Here is a 24,266-nt window from a genome sequence, read left to right as displayed (position 1 = left end):
ATAGCAATAGGAACCCACACAAAAGCTTCCTTCTCAGGTGGTCCCAGCAGATGTGTCCTGCTCAGTGATCCATGGTTTGGTGATTGTTGCTGGCCAAATGCAGGAAAATTCTTTCCCAACCAAAATTTGGTGTTAAGTTCAATTTTGAGTGTGTCAGCAGATATCCCCACGGCTAAGCATGTAATCCCACTTATATCCTGAGATAACTTTGGCAGCCAGGTCTATTTTTCCCCTATTCCCTTTAATCCATAAAACCTGGATTCTGTATTTACCTCCTGGGGCAGAAAACATTCCAAGTCCTGATTAAAAGCCTCTGTGTATACAAAACCCTTGATCCTGAGCCACCTCGGTGTGGAGGGCTGAGGATAAAACCTCAGGGTGGATCTTGGGGTTGTGGCAGTCGGGGGATGGAAAGCCCATCTGTGGGGCTGAGAAAACGGCAGCTCAGCTTCCAGGTTAATTCAGCTATGAGGGGTAAAAAAAAAAAAGGAGTAAAAGCAAGGGGTGTGCAGCTTTTTTGGGTACCTTAGTACTCAGAAGAGCTCCAGCTGTTGTGGGATAGGAGCAGGAAGCCCTGATGTGCTGCTAGAAGCAAAGAGCCGCCCTTCAGAGATGGAAATGAGCCCAGACCGGGGGAGGCTGAGGCTTTCCAAAATGAGCTGTGGGCTTTGGAGCTGTCTGAGGGCTTGCCTGGGGTTTCGTACTGGAGTTTGAGAAGTGTTTAGGGAGCGAGGAGGGGAGAGGATGGGAAATCCACAGAGCAGCAGCGTGGGGCTGCCCCGGTTGCTCCTCCTGCCCTCGTAGGAGCGGTGTGAATTGTCTGATGGAGCTGCGAAATGCCGTCTGCTGTGTTTGACCATCATGGATGGTCACGGGTAGATGTTTGATGGAGAACTCGGGCTGGATTTCTTTCCTGCTATCTCCTTTTCTGTACCAAGACCAGCTGGTCTTCAAGTCTCTCTTGAAACCATTCACCGCCTTCCCTCGACCCTCTCTTTCCCTTTGCATCCCCCACCTCCATCGTAGCCGGGGTGGGAATGAAGCCCAAAGCTTTCTGGGTCATTGGGACCAACACCTGCCATGCAGACCCTGTTTACGCAGGGCTGAGTAAAAACTGAGCAACTGCCTCCACTTTGGCTCAGCGCAGCTCCAACAGCGAGTTTTCAAATGTGTAACTTAAGCCAAGAGCTTCACTTTACTACATATTTTTCCACTGTGAGAGAGTCCCCCTTACAATACACTGGCATATCCATCTTCGTGTGGGCGGCACAGCCAGCAGAAGCTGATCTCGTTCCTAATTTTCCATAGATGAAAGGGAAATAAATCAAGGTGAAACCAGAGCCGCTAAACGGCACGGTGGGGGAAGACGCAAAAGAGCAATGCCGCGATGTGCTGTGCTGCAGCTTGTAATGAGGGAGAATCTGTTTTTAAACTATCCCTTATGGTTCACACATATGTCATTGAAAAATAACTTCTATAGGAAAAAGCCAGCCCTTTGGCTCGGTTATTAGTGGATTATTTGATTTGGATGGAGAGAGGAAACATGGAACAGTGTGATCAGCCCTTGGTAAGGTGGTGACATCAGGAGATGAAGTTGGATGGGGGAAATGCAGCACTAAATGAAACGGTAAAGAAAATAGGGAACTTGAGTATGTGGTCAGGTCTGCATGACCACAAGAAATGTGAAGGCTATGCAGCCTTTGGCAGCCTTGCGGGCTCTAACTTGGGTTTACCTGGAGTTTTCAGAGACTGCGTGCTCCTCTCCAGGCTGCAGCTCCTCTCCAAGGAAAACGCTGCAATGTCCTAATTTTGTATGAGAAATGCAGCCCGGATAAAAGGGCACTGCCCAGAGCTGACCCTCGGACTGCAGATGGGGACGCCAGCCAGGCCGTGGGGCTGCTCGGGCCATGTGCCTTGGGCCCTGCTGCAATGGGGATGATCTTTGGATGGTGACAACTGGGACCTGGAGAGTGGTGGCACTGGTGGAGGAGAGCCGGTCTGCCCTGGGCTATACCTGGTGCTCAAAGAGCAGTGGAGGACAAGGGGAAATGGGGACTTGGGTTTCTTCCGGGGATTCCTAATGAATGTGATGAGAAAAACGGAGAAAAAAACTTTTTTTTTGAGCCTATTCTATGGAGCGCAGGATATTGAGCGTATGCTTCAGAAAGGCAGTGTTATTTGGAATACACCGGATGCAAAATGAGGGTGTTATTTCAAAATTGCTCGTTTCATCTTCTCCTCTCTCCCTCTCAGCTTTATTAACTGCTAGTTAAAGGGCTGGCAGATCATGATAGACAATGACATCCATTCATTTTGTCCTATTCATTTCTCAGAGGCCTGGGCTGGGCTTTCGTGTGGGTTTTGTTTTTTTTTTTTTTTGCTGTTGTTTAATTTCCACGCTGGACAGTGGAAGGCTAGGCTGACGCTATCTTCCCTTTATGTAATTGCCTCCCACAACGTGCAGGCTATCACTTAACCTAGCTTTCCAGTGGGTCTGAATGGGAGTTTCGTGGGATGCTGCCCGTGGGGCTGTTGCCCTGGCAACGCGGACCTGTGCTGGTCCCTCACCCTGGCCTCGGGGCACCACCGGAGCAATTGGCACCCTGACGGAGGGCGATGGTGTGGGTGCAAGCTGCTGCCCGCTCCTCCCCAGCACCGCAGGAGCAGCAGGCAGGGTGTGTGAATGCAGAGGAGGGGAAAATCTTTTGGTGTTTTTTTTTTCACTGCAACCACTGATGTGAAGCCAAGCTTTGCCTGGTTCTGGTACCTTCCCAGATCATCCCAGCAGTCGGCATCGCTGGTCGGCGGGTCTGAGCCCCGCTGTCACACTGGGCACTTGCGATGGCTGTCAGGGAGAGCGTCGCCTTGCCACGCTGTCCCGGTATTTTATCCTTGCATGAAAATGTCTTTCCTTGACTGTCAAGAGGAGGCTACGGTTGCAAAAGCCCATTGCCAGGTGCTTCCCGAGTTGCCCTGCTTAAGCATATCCATGGAAGCAAACTTTTTGAGCACGTATTGAGAGATTTTTTTTTTTTTTAAATACTCTAATTTGCTGCTTGCAAGGGTTCAGAAGTGTAATCTGACTTGATGCTTCAATTAGGGAACAAAACCACACCGTGTGAATAGACCTGAGCCAAATCAGCTCCTATTGGAAAACAGTCAGAAGGAACTGCTTGAAAAACTGCTGTGGAGTTATTCACGCTTGTTATTTTGCAAACAGTTTGGAATAGACAATAACTTAAAAGGGAAAAAGAAAACCATGTTTAAATTCTGGATGGATATCTGATAGATAGTTTTGGGGTTTTTTTTTGTATAATCTGTTGCTATGAAGTCACTCTCAGCTGGTGGTATTAATATTGTAAACAGATGGTTGGTGCATCTATTAAAGAATACCTGTGAACTTGGCAGTACAATTTTTGAGCAGTTTTTAAAGCGTTCCTTTCGAAGCTATCCTATAGATTTACACTATTCCTGGCTAAACATTTGTAATCTGGGGGGGGGAACAACAGCCATATAGTGACCATGCTATAAAGGTGGTATTTGGGCTAGATGTAAAGATAGCGACAACAGAGCACATGGTGATTGTGGGGCCTCTATCTTTAGGGATCAACGCTGTAATTTGTGTGGTGTATGACATAAATGCTGATTTTAAGTTACCAAATGAAGAGTTTGAAGGCAGAAATCACAGAGTGACAAGCTGCTGTGTGGTCATATAGGAAAAAAATAACTCTCAGGGTTTGATCCTAGTGTGTCTGCTGGAGAGCCAGTAATGATTACAAGTCTGTTGTGCAGATGGATAAGCTACTCTCTTTGACTAAAGGCTCATCCGAGGTTGCCTGGGTGGCAATGTCAGCCTGAATGTGGCTGGCATCTGATGACAGGTAGCAGCAAACCCTTGGGCTCTGCCATGTCCCGTGATGTTCCTCTGAGAGCTGCCAGGGGAGCTGGCAAGCTGAGACTTGGAGATGCCTGGTTTTCTCCTCCATTCTTCTTGGGTGTGGAAAATTGAGGAGAAAGAGGGTGTTTTCCACGTATAGGCAGAAATGCAAGAAGAACTGCTTATTTTGTGGTGCTTCGGCTCATCTTTTTCCAGTTACTGTGGGAATTGGGAATCTCAGAGATGCCTTGAGATTAGTCAGGTCTAGGATCCTTCTAATTTGTGCCTTGTGGTTGCTTAAACTTTTCTTATGGTAGGAACATTAAAGAGAAGTGTTCTTGTGCATGCTTGTATCTGATCAGATGTGAACTCGCTGCAAAGCCTCCCCTCAGACAACGAACTTGTACGATGCCTTTCTTTTACCTAGCTGCCCATGTCCGTGACATTCATAGGAGTTTAATTATCTTGAGCCTTTTTCCTCTGTCAAAAGTGATTGAAATCAGTGATTGATTCAAGAATTATTGAGATAGACAGACACACCTGTGGCTGCACAGAGATCACACATGGCTTGCTTTCAGGGGAAACCAGCCAAAAAAATGCATTGCTGTCCTAATGAATTCATTAGAGGAGAATGCTTCCTCATGTGTTAGTTTAAACCTTCAAATTAAATAACTCTCAATGTGGTTTCTGGTATACACAAGAGATGAATATTTAGTTGCTAGCATTTGTAATTACAGAGGTGGCCAGAAGGCCGGGTTGTTTCTTGGGTGAAGGTGTTTCCCTCTAGCATGTCTGCTCTCCTCCAACAGCTCTCCTCCAGATATTTCCCCTAGGTAGGATCCTTGCAGGGAGAGACCCGGTTCTGCTCTAGCTCCTTGTACTGGCAAAAATGCAAGAACTGGTTTCTGCCTTAACTGAATGGAGGCAACAGTTAAGATCCCACACAAGGAGCATGCACAGATCAGGTCTGCTGAGGACCTACACCAGGTCTGACCTCAACATCTCACACATTCCCTAGGAGATGGTGCGAGTGTGCCAAGTCCTTCTGCCAAGCTGGCCCTGCATGCAGAGTCTAAACCTGCTTTTCTCTCATTCCAGCTCTTCTCAGAATCGGGTTTCCTATTTTTCAGTCAAAACTGGAGAGGGGAAAAGAGAGTCAGACTATTTACCATGTTCATGGGAGTTTTGGAGCAGCCAAAGAAAACTGAGTCACTTTGGAAGGGTTCTTTGCAGTCAGGTTTTTTTACCTTTTTTTTTTTTTTCACTCTTCCCCTGAAATAGAAGGAACACCTTTGCCCAGCCAGCAACTCAAAAGTAAGCCAGCAAAGGAGTTATTTCTTCCAGTCAAGCCTGGTTAGTAGAATGGTCTCAATAGATCGCATTGCAAGGTTTCCATCCCACAGTGATGAGAACCTCTGGGGCCTTTGGTGACTCGGTCCCAGCGAGCCAAGGGACTCCAGCTCCTGTCCTATTTTCTGTTCTTGGGGAAGGTGTTACTGCAGGAGATCTGTAAATGGTTTCTCAGGAGAAGAGCGTCAGCTGAGGATGGTCCTCAGCTAGCCAGGAGAGCCACAGCAGGCTGCTTGTTGTCGACGGATGCAGTTCTTCATCCTCCAGCCCTAAGGTCCCCCTGGAGCTGGTGTTTACCAGCTGAGGCTGAGGGCTTCTTGCACTGCTGGGGCTGAAATCAGAGCACTGGTGGGTACCACAAGCAGGTCTTGTGGCTTGGCTTTGCATCTGCTGCAGGTGATGGAAATACCAAAGATTGTTAGGGCTTGGCTTGGGTGACTGGGGAGGGGGGTGACTGGCACATGCTCAGCTGGCTTCAAGCTGGCCTGGGTCAGCCCTTCAGAGGAGGGGTTCAAGGCTGGCAGAGAGCACTGGTGTCCTCCAAAGGGCTGGGTGGGACAGGGAGCCTGCCCTTGGCTGCAGGTTGCTTGTATCAGAAACAAGGTGGCCAGCAGGACTGGGGCAGTGACCGTGCCCCTGTGCTCGGCACTGGTGAGGCCGCACCTCGAATGCTGTGTTCAGTGTTGGGCCCCTCACCACAAGAGAGACATGGAGGGGCTGGAGCGTGTCCAGAGAAGGGCAACGGAGCTGGGGAAGGGTCTGGAGCACAAGGCTGATGGGGAGCGGCTGAGGGACCTGGGGCTGTTCAGCCTGGAGAAGAGGAGGCTGAGGGGAGACCTTATTGCTCTCTACAACTGCCTGAAAGGAGGCTGGAGAGAGGTGGGGTCGGTCTCTCCCAGGTAACAAGGGATAGGACAAGAGGAAATGGCCTCAAGTTGCACCAGGGGAGGTTTAGACTGGATATTAGGAAATTTTACTTCACTGAAAGGGTTGTCCAGCATTGGACCAGGCTGCCCAGGGAAGTGGTGGAGTCCCCATCCCTGGAGGTATCTGAAAGCCGTTTGGCTGAGGTGCTTAGGGCCATGGCGTAGTGGTGGGCTTGGCAGTGTTAGGTTTACGGTTGGACTTGTTGATCTTGAAGGTCTTTTCCAACCTATATGATTCTGTGATGGTAAGATCAGTGCCTCTGGCGCAGGCTCCTGAGGTTGTGCTGGCCGGGTCGGGGTCCATCCCCGCGGACGTGGCATGCGGTCGGTGCTCCAGTGGGAAACGCGTGCTCTGCTCCGGAGGTGATGCACGGGTGCTCTGTAAACACCCGGCGATAGCTGTTTTTGACACGTCCCAGCTTTCGCAGGAAGAGGCTGGGGATAAAGATTAAGCCCTGGCTTCAGGAAAGCTGCTAGGGATATGTCAGGCGTGCGCCATGCCAGAAGTGGAAACTGAGTCATTAGGAAGTCAGAGTCTTTCAGAAGGACCCAAATCTGGATGCTTTCCTCTATCAGCGGAGGAGCTCGTTTAAGTTAGCGGTGCTTAACGTCTGCGTCTATAGATGTCACACTTAAAAATATACACGCTTTGATACGCAGCATGGGTGTGCCAAACGTGTATGCAAGCACTGCAGCTGCAAAGTGGAGCTTAGAGGAGCGTGCAAAGGGGCTGCGGAGGAAAGTGTCCTTGTCACTCGTGTGCCACATGAGGGGGAAGTACTCTGGAAAATACATCCCCATATACCCATATATGGGTAATAATTAAAGTCTATATGCTAATACATCCATACAGAGTGATAGATTTAGGATATTCAACCTTAAATCTGGTATTTCTGAAGTTTTGGAATCCTTGCAGCTTTAATTTTTTTAAATTGTTGTATGTGCCTGCACAGACAGGTTGTTTTTAAAAGAAAAATTGCAAAATCAGCTTTAGCCATGTGGTCTCACATTGACATCTATAAAGTTTATCAGCAAACATGGGACACGCATGTATGGGCACCTGCATGCATGTATGCATATGTGTACATATATGAAACATCTATTATGGGTAACCTAACATGCAGCTGCTACTTTAGAGAGAAAATATTTACTTCAACGTGATGAAATTTGAACTAGAAGTCATGCAGTTTAATAAAAATGTGTGGTTTAGATTCCTTGTTCTTCACATATGTTTCTAATCTGCTGGGGGGGTTCAGACGATCTGCCCAGAACACACAATTTTTTTTTTTTTTTAAAAAAAGTTTAAAAATGCTCATTTTGCAAATATAAAGTCTGACTCTACAACAGGCAAATGAAATTTGAGTGTGATGTCCTCTCTTTATTAGGGTGGAGAGAGGTGGGACTGTCAGGGTTTTCTTCTTTTCTTTCTTTTTTTTTTTTTCTTTAAAAACCTGAACTGTGCACTATTATTTTTCCCCTCTTTGCAAAACAGCTGCAGAAACCTCTCATATTATTGCTGCCTGTGTTACCACAGCGCTTGGCCAGGCTGTAGAGAAGGAGTGAATATAAAGCAGCCTTTTGTCACACCGGTCTATGCAGCCCCTCTCCCTGTCCATCCGTCCTTCTAGGCTGGGGTGCGGATCAGGGGAGGCCATCCAGTCGCATCCCACTTTCTGTGTCCGTAACTGATTGTTTCACACCCAAAAAATCCTAGCAGATAGATTGTGATTTGTTTAACAGAACAGACATAAATATATAAAAATAGCCAGCGGAGCTGAGTGTCTGAGCATGACGGTTGTTGATTTAAGGATATCTGTCTCTTTGGGTGTTTTTAGCGGGTCTTTGTATTTGCTTTATTTTTTAATGCACCTTGGCTGCCTTTTCCTTTCCTGCAGTCCCTACTGCTTGGCTGCTGCTTTGCTCTGGGCGTACCTTCCCGTCCCATCGAAAGAGTTACGGTGTTTGTGCTTGCTCAAAAGAGGAGGAATGCAGACAAATCAACAGCGGAGCGCTGGCCCCGGGGATGGCAGTAATTTTAAGAGGGACCTGGGGTTAGCAGGGGAGCAGGGAGCTTGAAGTGGAAGGGAAAAATCAAAGCTTGCAAATACTCTGTTCCAAAGGACTGCGGTGCGTGGCGGTGATGCCACCACGTTTGCAGCGGCTGATATAAGGCCGCCTGCGCAGAACTTTAAGGCGTTGAGGATAAACAGAAGCTGAGGAGTCATTTCTCCTCTGGGTGGGTCCTGCTCCCTTGTGCAATTAGCTGCAACAGTTATTAAAAGTACTTGTCCGCTTTGCAGTGCAGTCTACGGAGCACGCAGCCGATGTCTGGTGGTTTGCAGCACCAGACATGAGTCAAGGGAAAGCTGGACGCGTCCCCTGGTACGTGCGTGGGACGGACGCTGCCTCCTGCTCTGGACTGCCTGACCCGGGATGCTCCTGCGGGAGCCTTTCAGCCAGCGTTGGGAGGACGAAAGTTTTAAACCACAGTCCAGTTTCTGCTGTCTTAGCCACGTCTACCTTCAGATTTTTTTTCTGTTTTTTTTTTTCTAGCTTAAATTTTCCCATTTGCTGGAGAAAATCCCCCTTGCTACCGGCAGCTGTGCCTCTGGTGCAGGCTGGATCTGGGGGTCCTGCCCCATCAGTGTCACGGCTGGAGGAGGGCTGCGTGGGGTGGACCTGCCAAGGGATGCTGCGCTGTCCCCGCAGTGGCTTTTCCAGCTCTGAAACAAAAAACCCTGGAGAAATGTATTGCTATGATAGCCTTGCAGTAAATACTTTGCGGATTTGATGCTTTCTGTGCTTTTGCCAATACCACCTGTTTTCCAAGCTGCCTCTTTCTTAAGGATTCTTTTTCTCTCTGCCCCGTGTCCCCTAAGTGCCTGGATCTTAATTAAATGACGGGTTGCTAATTTGCCTTATCTGGGTTTTTCCACCTATCTGGTAAGTTTTTGAACAAAAACTGTCCTCCAAGGTCTAGGCATCAGCTTTTAGCTAGGAAAGACATATCACCCACTGGAAGCAATGCTCATTTATGGCTTATGGTGGGAGCCACAGGGTCACAAACTGTGCGATGTGCACGTAATGCTTCCTCCGAGCACTGCAGTCCCCTTCAGTCAGCTAGGGTCACGGTTGAATAAGGTGAAGTACAATTGCCTCAAAGCATAAAGCAGCCCCAGAGCTTTTTGGGATCTTTAAACTGGTGATTAGATGTCTCTTCTGAAAGGATGGAGGTTTCAATTAGGCGAAGTGCCTGGGGATGAATCAGTGTTGGCAGTGACGGGATGGGGAGCTGGTGCAGGGAGGAGGGGACTCTGTGGTCCGGGTGGCCAGTCTGGAGCTCGGCTTGGGCTCTCGCCCCATCATTAAATGCCCATTTGAGCTCGGTCAGGTTTTTTCATCTTGTCCCTTTTCTGTTCTCTTCAGGGCATTGCCAGTCCCTACACGAGAAGCTCTCGGGGCAGGATGTGATGGTTAAGTGGACTGGGGTAGGGCTGAGGAAAGGGCGACTGTTGAGATGTTACACGGGACTGGAGAGAGCAAAGGGGCTCTGGGCTGTGTCAGGATTTGGTGAGGATTCCAGGGAAAGCAGCAGAACAAAGTTAACAATGATTAATGGGTTTGACAAACTCAGTCATTTGGAAAAGCAAAAAAAAAAAAAAAAAAAAAAAATCTTTTACCCATTGCAAATAGGAAACTGGAATGGATGGGTCCGTCTGTTGCCTGTAAAGCACTGTCGTGTAAATAATCTATACTGCTGATGAATACTGTGTATATTGTCTTTGGGAATTAGCTCTGTGTTGTCACTTAAACAAAAAAGGACTTCGGCATAAGCTCTGGCTTCGCATTTGCTTTGGCATGGTGCAGAGGGTGCTCGGCGTTGCGCCGGCGGCTGCGGCCGCTGTGTTTACATTAGGGCAGGGCGTTATTTACATTGCGTGGTTATGAGAGCCCAGGCTGGGGGGGGGACGTACTGCCTGGACATGAACCTTGTGTTAGGATCTCCTGCTCTGCTAATGACTTGAGTCCTTGACTGGTATTTGGGTATTGGCAGAGCAACAGCTTCTTTGAGAGCTTTCCAGGATTAGGAAAGCCATCTGGCTTTTGTTCTCCTCTTAGAGAATTGCTTGTCCTTCCCTCCCAGTAAGGAGTCCTTACTGAACTCCTCATAATTTGTATTGCGATATTACGCCGACAGATCTACGGTGTGCTGTGGTCTCTGCAAGCACATATGAAATAGAGCTCCTTGCTCCGAAAAGCCTCTTTTCTAAGAAACAGCCATGGAGCGGCTGACCCGAGGATCCAGCAGCTGTGGATGGAGGAAGCACGACGTGGCATTGCCCGGCCCCGTTTCCATCCATCGGAGCGGGGCTGGGTGTTGAGGACAGCTTGGAGCGGAGGGTAGCAGGGTTCGGGGAAGGGGAAGAGGCATAGAGGAGGGGACCGTGCTTTCCTGCCCTGCTCCTTCAGATCCAGCAGCCAGGGCTAACAGCGAGTTAATGGAACCTTGTGTGATAGGAAATTGGGTTCCTCCCTGGGATTATAGAACATAAGAGTTGAAAACTACTGGGGAGGTTAATTACCTTTGAGCCAAAGGGCTTATTTTCTTCTTGTTCCTGTGGTCAGGGGAAGAGGCATGTGGGTTGTCCAAATAAGTACTGTAGGTTGTGTTCTGTAAGTTTAATATCAGAAATGCTAACGGCTTAGCTTTGGGGTGGGGATGCAGGACTAGGCTGATTAGGGCACCTCCTCTCCCAGACAGAGACTCAGTGAGAAACTATTATCAGCCCGTAAGAGAGGGTTTTCCTTGAAGCTATATTTGGTTCTAGTGAAACCTCTATCCCTTTTCTGCTTAATTAAACCTGTTTTTTTCTAAAGAGGGCTCAGAAGAGGCTCCTATCTGAGTGCCAAAAGCCAGAGGGAGCCATTCTTGCGGTAACTGGAGCCTGAGAGGGGAAATAGCAGAGGTCTCGCAGCAAAGCTGCCCTGTACGTTCCTGCAGCCCCTCTGCGCAGGATGGGGAAGCAAACATCCGGGTTGGATTTATCCAAACCACCAAGTATTTCTAGCTGACTCATGACTGCGTGTGAGTCAAGCCTTTTTTTTTGTTGTTTTTTTGAGCCAGACCTTCAACTATTGCCTTCCCATTTTGTAGTGCAAAATTTTTGGAAGCCCAAAGGACGCCCGTTAGGTACCAGTTGCTCCATGTGGTGAGCTCACCTCTGTCCGTGGCTGGCCAGCGAGAGGGGTTCAGGACACAGGTAGAGGGGCTGGTGGGGGAGACGAGGCTTCATCTGACCACATTGCTGTGCTTTGGCTTCTTTTCTGGAGCAGCTGGGTTTAAATGGAGGACTCTGGGATGATGCCAGTACAACAAAGGATGCACCAGTGCTCTGAGCGGTTATCGTGCCTCTGACTTGGGGTCTCACTACGCTGGCAGGGGCACGGTGAGCTCTGGGTCACTCCTGGCTTCCCTTCTTCACTGACTTCTCCAATACCACTCTTAGTCCAACCTGTGCGGACAAGGAGCTGCTCGGAGCAGGGCAGCTGCTGTGTCCTTAGCAGAGAGCCTCCATCCGTGGGCAAGTGCTGATGACAGGTTTTATCAAGTGGAACATCTGAGGGCTAGCAGGCTGTCTCCAAGACAGGGATTAGGTTTTTTGGAAGCTCACTGGTGGCTGGGATCTCTAAGCTTTCACTTCATCATTAGAGCTGCATTCAACCTCTGCCACTCTTAAGCCACCTGACCGGGTTTGCATTTATGGAACCAGTGAGTTTGTCTTAATAAAGCTCAGCAACATCCCAATTGCTTCCAATAATTTTAAAGATTTTTTGTGTGTGTGTGTTACAATTGTACATCCTGGGCCTGTCGTTATCCAATATAAATGTAGGAGTTTAAAAAGGCATGTCAAGCGGTATTTCTTCTTATGGATGTTAAGAGTCTCTAAGACTTCTGGGGTAATGCAATAAAACAACAGTCCAGTTAATTATCGGTGCGTTGCAGTGAGAGCCCCGAAGAATCCCAGTATTTATGGAGCTGCTGCCAATGCCAGATGAAGTCACTCCAATTATCCTCGCCAGCTGTTTGTTTTGTTGAACCACAGCAATTTCTCCAAGTTACTGAAGTTGATGTCATTGGAAGTGATGTGACATTTTTGCACACATATAGAATAAGTGTTAAAAAATGCTCCAGAAGAGCTTTTCCAGTCTTGTCTGGGAGCTGGCTGGGGAATTGAATTAAACTGGCTCCATGGAACTTACTCCATAAAGCAAATGAGTCATCAGGCATAAATGGCTTTACCATAAATGTCAGACAGATTCTTACTGGTCCTGACAGCACTTACATGTTTGGTGGAGCAAATAAAAGCCTCGCAATTCACAATCATTTTCATAAATGTGCAGTCCTGCCTCCTCTTCTTCACGGGAAGCTCTAGGAATAAAGGTCAAAATGTGATTTATTCCCCTTTTTAAAATTTAGCTCTTCTGATGGATGAAATATTGGTTATTTTCAGGCAAAAATTGACTTTTTTTTTTCTCCACTTCAAATTTTTTTGTCAAACCAGGAAAGTGCAACTGTGCCTTGCCTCTGCATACTAAGAAGTACCCCAGTTACTGGAGCACTTTGAGCCCCGTGTGCCCAGATGTGCCCAACTTGTTCACATGCCCAAAGAGGACTTCACCCACCGTCTGCATGGGTGACTGGGGCTGGAGGACACCGTGGTGGTGACCTCTCCTTTGAAGCAGTACCAGTGCGTTACTGACTTGCTTCCTGACTTAGATGCCTCTCTACTTGAAATTAAGTCTTAAAAACCTAAATGACTTGGCTGGTAAAGTCTTTAAACCACTCTCTCTTACAGAGAGAGAACTTACTATGCTAGGGTTCATGCTGCACTAGGGTTCAACACTAAGGGTTCATGGAAAATCTGTAGCTGTTGTGCGTCTGTGTGTGGGGGGAATTAATGGCATCTTCGTTATCACTGCTCTTGCTGAAAAAAGCAGATGCTGACATAGGAAGGAGAGAGGCTTGGGTGTTTTGTGTAACCATAACAGTGAAACAAATAGACGCTTGAGTGAGGAAAGGGAGCGGAGCTGGCTGCCGCCTTTGTCAGCCCGTGCCGGGACTGGGGGCAGCTATCTCTTGGTGAAATTTATTAGCGGCAACACACTTGAGAGGACACAAAAGGCTTGCGAACCTCCCAGCCCGGCTTGCTCTATTTAAAGTTGGCTTTTTAAATCAAAGAAATGGGGCTCTTGACAGCAGAGCTTTGTGCATCTTTTGTGAAGTTCAGATAGTGGGGCTTTTTATTACAGGCTAAATTAGCCCATTTTATTGTTTTGCACTGAGGGATGAGGTCAGTTGACTGGGAATCTTGCTAACAAGGTTTTACTCCTGTCTGCTTTTTATAAGTGTTAACACGGGGTATCCACCAGTGCTGTGCACTTGCTGTTAATGGAACAAAGATGAATGGTCTAGCAACCCCGTGAGCTCTCCTCCTTCCCCCACCACTGAGCTGCTCAATCCATGTCAGCGTACTTGAGCTCAGATGCTCCCGGGGGCTCTCATTCCTCCAAAATTGGGTGCATTGGTTTTCCTTCTGGTTTTGCATGCTTGCATGCTGCTGCTGGAACAAGAAAAGGATGAACTTTGTTGGACAGGGTGATTGATTGGGTTTGAAAAGGAAATGGGAAAATAGTAGACGTGTTGAATAACGCTCATGAAGCGTGGTGAGCTCTGAAGGAGCTGTCTGATGCAGCTCACGCTTTTTCCTCGCACCCTTTGCGTACCAAATTTATTCAGTTACGCACTGATTTTCTCAGGTTCTTGACCCAGAACTAGCAGGAAGCTTCCCTTGTTCATCCTCCACTGAGTTGGCCTCAGTGACCACTAGGCTAACACTGTCCTTTAGTGTGTTGAGTGAGGTTGGGGTTGCTGCTGTGGCCCCAAGACTTGAGCCTGTGGCTCCTGGGACCTGTAGGTGATGTCTTCCCATGTACTGAGAGGCACTGCCAACGCCTGGAGCTATCGGACCCAGAGGATGCTCAGCTCCTCTTGTCTTGCAGGGAAGCAGAGTGGGATCGAGCCAGGATTTCTCCCCATGCATAGCTCAGGAGCTGTCATCGGCTGAGACTAAAAGCAAACTCAACTTTAGCAAATTCTCTTCTGCTTAACCTTTTGCACTGTGTTTAGCCAATGTGCTTTTCTTTGCTTTATCTATTCCTTGAGGAAACACAGTTATAGTCCTGGTTGCTTATAGGATGCAGGCTATCAGTTCTCCTTGAGGTGTAAATCCAACCTTATCAGGAAGAAAAAGCTTTCAGCCTTCCTTCCTTGCCTCTCGGAGACAAGTACCGACTCTGCTTTTGTGGCTGTTTTATTTCAGCTTATCCCAACGGCACCGGACCCTCCCCATAACCGTATGGAAACTGGGGAGCTTTAACCACCTAAGTGAGAGGAGGGCATAAATGGCTTAACTTGGGTGTCAGTGAGGGGCAGGGGTGGTTGAGGTCCTGTGTGCAGAAATAGCAGCTGGAAGGATCTTCCCATCATCAGCTTTAAGCAAATTGCCTTGGCCAGGTTGGGCACCCTCCACTGGAGGGAACTCCAAAGGGGCAGCTTGTCTTGTTGCTCTGAACTGCCTTTGAAGACAGGGACGATGATGTATGGTGTGCGTAACCCCATAACACCCCCCCAGCTCCCTCGAGTCTCTGCTCCAGGCTGGGCCGTGTCCTCTAGGTCACACCATGGCCAAGTTCCCCATGCAGGTCACATTGTCAGGTGGTGGCCAGAGCTGGCTGGAAATGGGAAATCTTCTCCGAGACAAAAACTTGGCATTTTCTCTTTTCCCCATTTCCCATCCCCATTTTTGGTGGTTACGTTGAAAAAGAAAAAGCCAGAACGGTAACAACAGAACTGCTTTATGGATTTATTAAAAAAAAAAAAAGGGAAAGGGAAGGAAAGACTATTTCTCTTTCTTAAAATAGAAAATTGAAAACCACTTTGCAGATGTTTCTGTTAATTTGGTAAAGGTTATTCACAGGAAAAAATGACTAATAAGCTTAAACCAATGCTCAATTTTAGGGTAACTTGTGTAGCATCGGAGAGGTGCCCAGATGTTACGGTGAGGTGCTGCAGAGGTGGATGCGATAACCTGGAAATCGAGGAGGGAAAGCCCAGGCAGCCGTAAGCTGCCCCTGCCCCTCAGAGCCGGGCAGGATGCAGCCAGGTCCGCAAGGTCCTTGCAACCTTCTTTCCTGGTGGATCTCTGCTAAAAATGTAAACAGCACTTTTTTTTTTTTGGTGAAGTCAATAGCACGTGTTCACGGGAGGCTGAGCTCCCCGTGGACGCAGCGGTACCCATGGCTGGACCGTGCGCAGCTTGCGTGCGTGAAGGCAGATTTGGCCCATAATTTCCAAAATCTCCTTTGGTTTTCCACAGGGCTGTTCGCCGGTCTGGCCAGGCTCCGCTCAGAGCTTCTGGTTCCCATTACGTGCCCAAGTCATCCTCCCAGTTTTGCTGTAATGCTCTTTCTTTTTCCCCTGATGCCTTAGCCATATTTTTCTATTATTAACTAAGGGGGTTTTTTTTCCCCTAATTAAAGCATCAGCTGTAATAATCCAAGTAGTAAAGTCTTGTCTTATATAACTGTCTACGGAATAAACTGGTTTTTGGCATTATGGTTAAGCAGAGCGGTGGTTCTTTAGGAAACTAAAGAGAGGTTCCTGCTCTGACCTTTGGGCTGTGGCTCTGTCGTGCTTCGTTCGCTATATAGCGAGTGATCCATGAAGCAGCCTTAGTGCCTAATGAGCTTGCTGTGCACCTGGTTTTTTAATAAGCCACTGAAACCCCCTCCTCCTTTTTTCTTTTTCTGATTATCAGGTGCATTTCTAATCTCTTTCTGTGTCTGCCGCACTGTTGTGGGTGGAAAAGCAAGGTGAGGCAAGATGTAGAAAAGGGGGGCTGATGTCTTCTGTGAGACCAACTGATGGGGTGGGAGAAGCAGAGAAGTTTTGAGGCCACTAAACACCTTTTTGGACTGGGCAGGGCAACTCTGGAGCCCTGCAGATCTGCACAGGACCGGGCAGGAAAGGAGGTTTTTTTATTGTCTACAGGACACTGCTGATTTGGGGTGGATAGAGCCCTTTTCTCTTATTTTTACTGCATCTGCCTTGCCTAGGGCTGTCAGTGCTGTCGTATTGTAGGCGTGGGGTTGACCTCTCTGCAGATGGCTGTTATCTTTTGGGAAGGTGTGTTTGGGACCAGGCGTGAAGCACCGTGGCTTCACACCTCGCGGAACAGCCGGAGATAAGCAGCTGCTTGACCCAACCGTGGACAACGGAGGGTTTTTGCCTGGCTCATCTCAGGCGACATGCCCGTGTCAGGGAGGTGGCCCTGCCAAGTGTTTTGCTTTTCATTCCTTGGTGGTTTTTATCCCCTTGACTGCAGTCTCGGGCTGGTGGCTCCATGTGCACCATCCGTCCCCCTGACACTCTGTCTTTCCTTCCCCGCAGGGCGACATCCAGCAGCTCCTGATCGTGGCGGATCCCCGAGCAGCCCACGATTACTGCGAACACTACAGCCCCGACTGCGACACTGCCATCCCGGACTCCCCCCAGTCACAGGACCCCAACCAAGATGAATACGTAAGTCACCTGCAGGGTTTGGGGATGCTTTTGGGGCAGCAGCATCCAGCTCTATATTGCGGTTGCAAACACACTCGGCTTCTTCCTCCTGTTCAGCTTGCTGCGACTCACCTGTAAGGGTCAAGACAGAGCTTGTTTTTAAGATTTGCAGGTTCTGGTCTTGGCTCTTGCCCTCAGGAGTTTTCCTTCCTTTCTGCGCTCCTACCGTTTCCAGAGACTGAAATGAATAATCACTTTGAGCTCAAAAACTTGCAGGAGAGACAACCTGAGCCAAGTATGAAACACTGACCTTCCCTGGCAGGTCGAATCCTGTCCAAAACAGGCACCTGTTTCTAAATTTCAAATTTTACTCTTGAACTTGTAAAAAGATTAAGCAGTTCTTTTTCAATATTCTTCGAAACAACAGGTGTTAAAGGAGGGGGAAATATTTTTGCCTATGTATTTGATATTTGAATTTTATTTTGGCAGAAATGCTCCCAGATCATCTGTATAAGCTGCTGTGCTCAGTATTTCTTTTTCTACAAAGAGTTAGCCTCAGACCTTTTCTTTAAAAAAAAGAAAAAAAAAGGAAGAAAAGATAGAGGATATCTCTTTATTTCTGCTGCTCAATTAGAAATGGGTGTGGCTGATTTCCAGAAGAGTATTACCTGAATTTTACACATTTTTAAGAGGTCTCAGGCTCAGCTCACAGCAAGTAAAGCATCTGACATCCCCAGCTGCTTCTCAGCATCTTGGCTGCTCTCTTGGTCCGATTTGCTGGTCCATGCACTCTCCTGCTTTCAGCTGGTCTCAGATCTGCGGGCTCCTGCCGAACGCTCACCAAGCTGCGATGCCGTCAGCCTGCTCCGGCTTAGCTTTGGGATTGAATTAAAAACCTGAGCCTAGCAGCGCTTTGGGGAGCAGAGTGATGTTCGCAGGCGAGGCACGGCCGCCCAGCCCCGGGAAAGTGCCGTAACCGCTCCGCCAGCACTTCTGGAGAAACAATAAATAAGTAAAATAAAATAGACTTCGGTATAGTCAAAATATGTGGTAGTAGGAAAACAAAACTCTTCTTTTGGAGCCAGCAGCTCAACAAGGGCTGGCTTGTCTTAGGGCTGCATAAGAATAACTATTCCACGTGCCGGCATCTGCTGCCAGTGAGAGCGATGGACTGGCGAAGAAATTTGCCATGCCCGGCTGTAACCAATTGCTTTGTTTGTATTTCATTTTGAAGAATGACTGACGCCTTGTGGAAAATGCTGAAAATATCTTGTTTTTGAAGCCCTTCTGCCTGTGGGCTGCGGGTGGATGGGAAGTCACGCGGATGTTATTAGTGCAGTCGGATGAGTGAAAGTAGCATCCCTGCTTCTCAGAGCGGCTGCGTGATTCAAGTGTTTTCTTCCCCTCTCTGAATATGTCACATATGTGACCTGGGAGGTCTCAACAATCTGAGGTTAAAAAAAAAATAATGGGTTTTCTTTTTTTATTGTGTTATCATGTGGGGGTCGGTCTCTTCTCCCAGGTAACAAGTGATAGGATGAGAGGAAATGGCCTCAAGTTGTGCCAGGGGAGGTTTAGACTGGATATTAGGAAATTTTACTTCACTGAAAGGGTTGTCCAGCATTGGACCAGGCTGCCCAGGGAAGTGGTGGAGTCCCCATCCCTGGAGGTATTTAAAAGACGTTTGGCTGAGGTGCTTAGGGACGTGGTGTAGTGGTGGGCTTGGCAGTGTTAGGTTTACGGTTGGACTCAATGATCTTAAAGGTCTTTTCCAACCTATACGATTCTGTGATCATAGGTGACTGAATTGCTGCAGGGTAGGTCCATCCTCTCTGATAAGGGAGAGCGTGCCACAGGACTGAGAGACGATTGGGAACCTCCTGAAATCACAGCCATTGCCAAAGCAGCCCAAAGCCAGGCTCTTGGTGAAGGTTTTGCAGAAGCTGCTGAACGAGAGGAAGGGAAAGATTTCACTGCGTGACCCCGCGTCACGGCGTGGCCCCGTTGACACGAAATAATGTCTAAAAGAGCTGGCAGGAATGTGCTTGGGTGCTGCCAGCTTATTTTCTGCTTCTCATCTTCTCTTTGCAGTACACCGATGGGGAGGGAGAAGGTGACACCTACTACTATGAATACCCCTACTATGAAGATGTTGATGAAGCTGTGAAGCCAGAAGCACCCACCACCAAACCCGGCACTCCCGAAGTGGCTGCTGGAGAGAGACCTGAAACCAAGCAGGTACCGACGCGGGGTCCTGGCAAAGATGCTTTTGATAAACGGCACCTTTATAGAGGGGGAAGTGGAGAATGATGCAGAATTTTCTTTTTGTTTCTCTGATTCTGGCATTGTATTTCTGCAATAGGACTATCCTGCCCCCACGCCATCACCTGATGGAGGGGACCCCAGCAAGCAGACGAAAGAGGATGCTACGGTGGATGATCCCCTTGTGGATGAGTACAACTATGAAACCATTAACGAAGAGTACTTCACGCCTCTCCCCTATGAAGATGTCAACTACAACGAAGAAGTAGACCCCCAGGGTGGACTCACTGAAAACGCCGTGGAAGCTGAACTCCCCACGAGTACCGTCATCACCTACAACGAGACCGATGTAATTTTAATGAATGTCTTTTCCTTTCACTTTGTTTTTTATTAATTCTGGTATTTCATAGCCGTGAGAGCAAAGGAGATGTGATCATCCATATGGTAAATCTGTAAGTGGTTTGGGCAGCTGTGTTGGAAGAGGAAGTTTCTTGTAAAATATTTTCACTCCAGATATTTCAGGGTGTGGAATAGATATTTAGAATTTGGTTGAAGATTATTTCCCTGGAAAAATCTGTTCATGTTGACATCTGCATTTTCCTGTGAGAAGTGCGTGTCTGACAAAAAGAAAAATGAGGGTTGGTGTTAAAATCTAAGTAAAAGAATTTTATTTCAAAGCTATTAGTATAAATCCTTAAAATGTTGATTTGATGGAGAACTTCAATATTTTTCATTTTGTCATTCCCACTGAATAGCATCTTTATGTTTTTGGGATAGTAATTTAAAAAAAAAAACATTTCAACACTGGGACAAACCCTTGATTTCAAACTACTGCATTCACCCAGAGAGAGCCCCTCCATTTTCTGCACAGATCTGCTCAAAGATGAGTTCAGTTGAGATCCCAGAGCTGACGTTTCTGTTGGAGCAATTACATTTTTAGTTACCCACACTTTAATATGCTTCAAGTGAAATATGTTGCACTTGAGACTCTTCTATCCTTAAGACTTGCCCAGTTCTTGCCTTTTATATTGGTGCTCAAAGAGATGAACGTTGGTCTCATCCTTAGATGAGACGGAGATAAATTGTCTTGCAGCTGCATGCTGTATAGCTCGCTATGCAAGGAAATAACTATGCTAGACAAGGCAAATTCTTTGTTATCCAGGAGTGTCAGCAAGAGGAGTCGATAGTGGGATAATGTTTCCTGGGAGGTAGGATGGGACTTGGCAGAGTTTTGCGGTTCCTCCTCAAATGGAGAAGAATTACTTAGTTACGGGCTTGCAAAACTGAAGGCTTTCTGGGAGGCGCTGGAGAGTGGCAAAAGAGACAGCAAAAGTTGGCCAACATATTTGGAGTTGGACCTGGAAGCTTGAATGAAAAGGTGTCGGGGAAAGCGTCCAAGCAAAGAGCTGAGCAGTTGGAGCGAGGCAGGAGGGGAGCCAGCCGCCCCGAGGGCTGGTGGCGTGGCAGGGATCGAGTCCAGCCAACTGGGGATAAAAAATGCGCTGGAGGAGGAGGTTGAGCAGCCCAAAACGATACACAGAGAGAAACAGAAAAGGCTCCAGCGTATCGAGGAAGCAAGCACCAACCTGAGGGAACTCATGGGTGGGAAACTTTTCTGTTTCCTGACAAAGAGCCAGAAATCTTTGGCCAAGCTTGAACTTTCTAATAGAGAGGAATTAAAGATTGGACAGCGTGACCTTAAAAAAAAATTGGAAGAGGAAATAAGAGGCTCAAGGGCCACTTTAGTTGCTAGGAAAAGGAAATAGAAGAGAAGGAAAGTTCAGGTAGGGAAACACATGTCGAAGCTTTCCTATGTGAAAGCTCAGCCTGCTCTCAGCAAAGCATCTCGTGGGGAGAGGGAGCAAACTGTCCACCTCCAGCAGCTCCAAAAGAGCCAGCGTTTGGATGGGGAGGGCTGCAGGAGTGCTCCCGGGGCGGGAGGTTGCTCCAGTGAATCTTTTAGCTGATGAGCAGAGAAAAGGACATAACTTGCCTGGCTGAAGGAGATTCCCGTGCACTGAGGCGAAGGCTAACGGAATGTGACGTAGGGAAGACTCCCAAAAAGCGCCAGCCTGAGGGACAAATACCCAAGAGGATATGGATTTCAGGTTTACCCCTCGGAGTGGGAGCCAAGGGCCCTGCCTGCAGCCATGAACTCGGGGAAACCAAATCCCTTAATCCAGCAGCAGACCAAGCTGCTTTATGAACGATATGGAAGTGAGGATCAGGAGCTGGTGTGTAATTGCCTGCCTAATACCTGTTACTAGAAACAGGGTTTCAGCAGGAGATAGACTGCTAAAGTGGTTGGAGAAGTTTATTTGCTCTTAAAAAAAAAAAAACAAACAACTTATAAGATTTTTGGCTAGTTTAGGGAAAAAAATAGTGCTCATGGTCGTGAGTAAGCGTGGTGTAATTTCAAGTAGTCCCAGGTTTCTGCCAGCAGCCGGAGCCCCTGCGGTGTTGCACAGGGATGCAGGCGTGCGGCAGGGACGAGGCGGGCTGGGACACCGGGCGTCCCCCGAGCCGCCGGCGGGGCCAGCCCTGGCACTGCTCGCTGGAGGTCGTGGGATCAGAGAGGATAACGTAGGTCTGGTGCAGACTGGTAATTTTTGGCATCCCTTCACAGACCTGTTGCAAGATCGGGCCATGTCTGTCAGTGTTGAAGTTCACCTGTCTGTGTTTTGGGAAGACTCTAATTCCTACAGTGGGAATTAAAAGGGGGTTTAGTTTTGCACAAGTGAAACTTTGTGGAGCCTGTGCCGAGAGGTTTTGGAGGCAGGTTTAGTCACTGAACTCTCCTGGGCTTGGGTTTCATTATGGCTAATAACTCCACGATAAATGCCAGTGAAGCAATTCCGAGATTTAGTAGGCAGCAACGCTCCCGTGAACAAGAGGAGCTGGGGACAGATCTATTTTGTTCATTGCCTGCTATTCATCAGGCAGTTTGCTTTACTTGTCCAGATGCATATACCAGGGCTTCGTATCTGCATTGCTTCTCAAAAGGGAAGACTAAAAGGTAATTTAAGTGAAGCTGTTATCAGCAAAGGAGGGCCACAGTGTTTTGCACACTGATTTTTGGACCTCCCGTTTTCTTTGTGCACTGTTTTCTGATTCAGGTTGTCTAACGGCATGGTTAAGGAGAGTATTTTTAGGCTTTTGTTTTGGTTTTTCTCCAAAGCACCTGCAAATCTCAGCACGGAGAACTTTCCTCCTTCTCTGCCCAGTTATTCAAAATATCATATCTTGCCATGCAAATTGACTTGGGGACCTTAATCAAAATATCAAACCAGACATTTTTGACATTCATTTCAAGAAACGCAATTTGAAAAAAGCTTGCTATGTTATCCCCAAAAGCTTTATAGCAAGATAAACAGGTTTTAAGGTTTCAAAGTGCAAGCCTAGATAAAAGATTTCAAACAGGATAAGAGACGTGTGTGATAGCACTAGATCCATTTGAAGGGTACAAAGAAAAAATAATGCTAACTTTTCCAAGTTTTCTAATTGGGTGATTGGGTAATTTCTGCAAAGACCAGTTGGTATTTGCAGAGGTAAAAGAAGATGACGTGGCAGAGCGATGATTGCCTTAGCATTAGGCTTATTCTTACTTTAAAACCTCTTGACTTGAGATACAGATGCTCATGCTTATGGGTTCTGAGCAGTTTTGGCACAGAAACACGGTCTGGAAGTGGTGGTGGCATTTAAGTGATTTTGAATTCATAGTAGCGAGGAGATAATTTCTGTGGGAAGCACTGGAAACGATTCAATTTGTGGACTATTTTGGCCATTTACCTGGATGGGAAAGAAACAAACAAACAAAAAATCACCAGCACGTGTTGTTCTTTACAGTGCTGCTCAGAGTGAAGGGTGCCAAGAGACGGTTGCCTGCCAGGCTGCAGAAAGCACAGGGGTATGGAGCGAAGCAAGGAAATTCTGATACTTGTCTCGATGTCCTTGCTTGTGGTCCATAGCATCTGTTGCTGTAAGGATTCAGAAAGGATTCAGGGATTAATGCATGAGATTTGTAAAAATTTCTGTTTTTCCTCTTTGGACAAGCACGATCACAACTTGCATCCCAGACGAAACGAACAGGAGGTTTTTGTAGAAGCAAACTTGGATTTTTCCACATTTCCTTCTGTAATCAGATACTCATAATGACACATTGTGGTTTTGATGTGCATTTTAAATACGGGACTGGATGTGTGACTTTTTATGCTTAATAATCCAGTGTCCCTGATATTGAGGCTGTGAGAGATGAGTAGGGCTTGGGGTTTGAAACTTCCATTCCCTCTTTCTTTAGGCCTTTAGAGTTTGCGGGATAACTCCTGACGTGAGCTGTTGCTTTGTGCTGTGTTTTGTTTTCCTCGCTCAAACTTTTACGCTCACAGTGTTATTTCAGGGATCGACAGAGAAATCCCGGGGAAAGCCAAGGTGTACACTTTGACATAAAGATCCTTCCATCCTTCTTGCCTGCCGTTGGAGAAGACCCTTGGAGGTCACTGGAGACGTTAAAACTCCAGAATTTAAGTTTTCTTGTGCTTTTTATTTGCAACTATTATTATAAAGCATCCTCACTTTGCAGAAACCGCAGTCTTCCCCTTATATTTCCAGCGTGTGCAGCCTAGAGAGGTTTGCAGGCTGACATGTTGCTGCTCTTTTGTTTCCAGGCTGCTCAAGGAGGAGACGACCTGGATAAAGATTTCACCGAGGAAACAATAAAAGAATACGATGGGAATTATTATGATAACTATTATGACCGAACAGTCTCTCCTGATATTGGCCCCGGCATGCCTGCTAACCAGGACACCATCTACGAAGGGGTAAGAGAGTTAATTTTTCATTGAGGGCGAGCCTAGTTCAAAATGTTTGTCTTCCCATAATTTATAGCACAGAGATTAGCAACGCAAAAACCAGTGAGAGCATCTCGCTTGGATTCATCCACCTGCAATGCGTGTGTTTTGCACAAGGTGAGGAGGGGGTGCCCCGTTTCTTTTCGACACGAACGTCAGCGGTCCTTTGGTTGCAGAAGTTGTCCCGGGATCTCTAGCTCCTGCTCGGAGCCGTGATGCTGATGCAGGCGATGTCCTCTTTGACTGTCTGGCTTTGTGTTTCCCTTGTGTGCTACAGATCGGTGGCCCACGGGGTGAGAAAGGACAGAAGGGGGAGCCTGCGATTATTGAGCCGGTAAGGACCATCTGGTTTTTTGGTGGTGTTTTTTGGGTGGGTTTTTTGT

At 47.5% G+C, this 24,266-nt stretch overlaps 1 protein-coding gene across 2 annotated transcripts in view; it reads left to right on the top strand.

The window, feature by feature from the left end:
• Window positions 1-24,266, top strand: part of COL5A1 (collagen type V alpha 1 chain) — a 162,812-nt gene that overhangs the window by 57,421 nt on the left and 81,125 nt on the right. For both annotated transcript variants that reach the window (XM_072882942.1, XM_072882941.1), the window contains exons 5-9: window positions 16,664-16,795; window positions 18,866-19,012; window positions 19,137-19,385; window positions 23,701-23,853; window positions 24,161-24,217. In XM_072882942.1, coding sequence (XP_072739043.1) covers window positions 16,664-16,795; window positions 18,866-19,012; window positions 19,137-19,385; window positions 23,701-23,853; window positions 24,161-24,217 — 738 coding nt within the window. The remainder of the gene's footprint in view (window positions 1-16,663; window positions 16,796-18,865; window positions 19,013-19,136; window positions 19,386-23,700; window positions 23,854-24,160; window positions 24,218-24,266) is intronic.

Source organism: Ciconia boyciana, chromosome 18 (genome assembly GCF_034638445.1).
Source record: "Ciconia boyciana chromosome 18, ASM3463844v1, whole genome shotgun sequence".
Taxonomy (NCBI): Eukaryota; Metazoa; Chordata; class Aves; order Ciconiiformes; family Ciconiidae; genus Ciconia; species Ciconia boyciana.
This window is presented reverse-complemented; position numbering and strand designations above follow the sequence as displayed.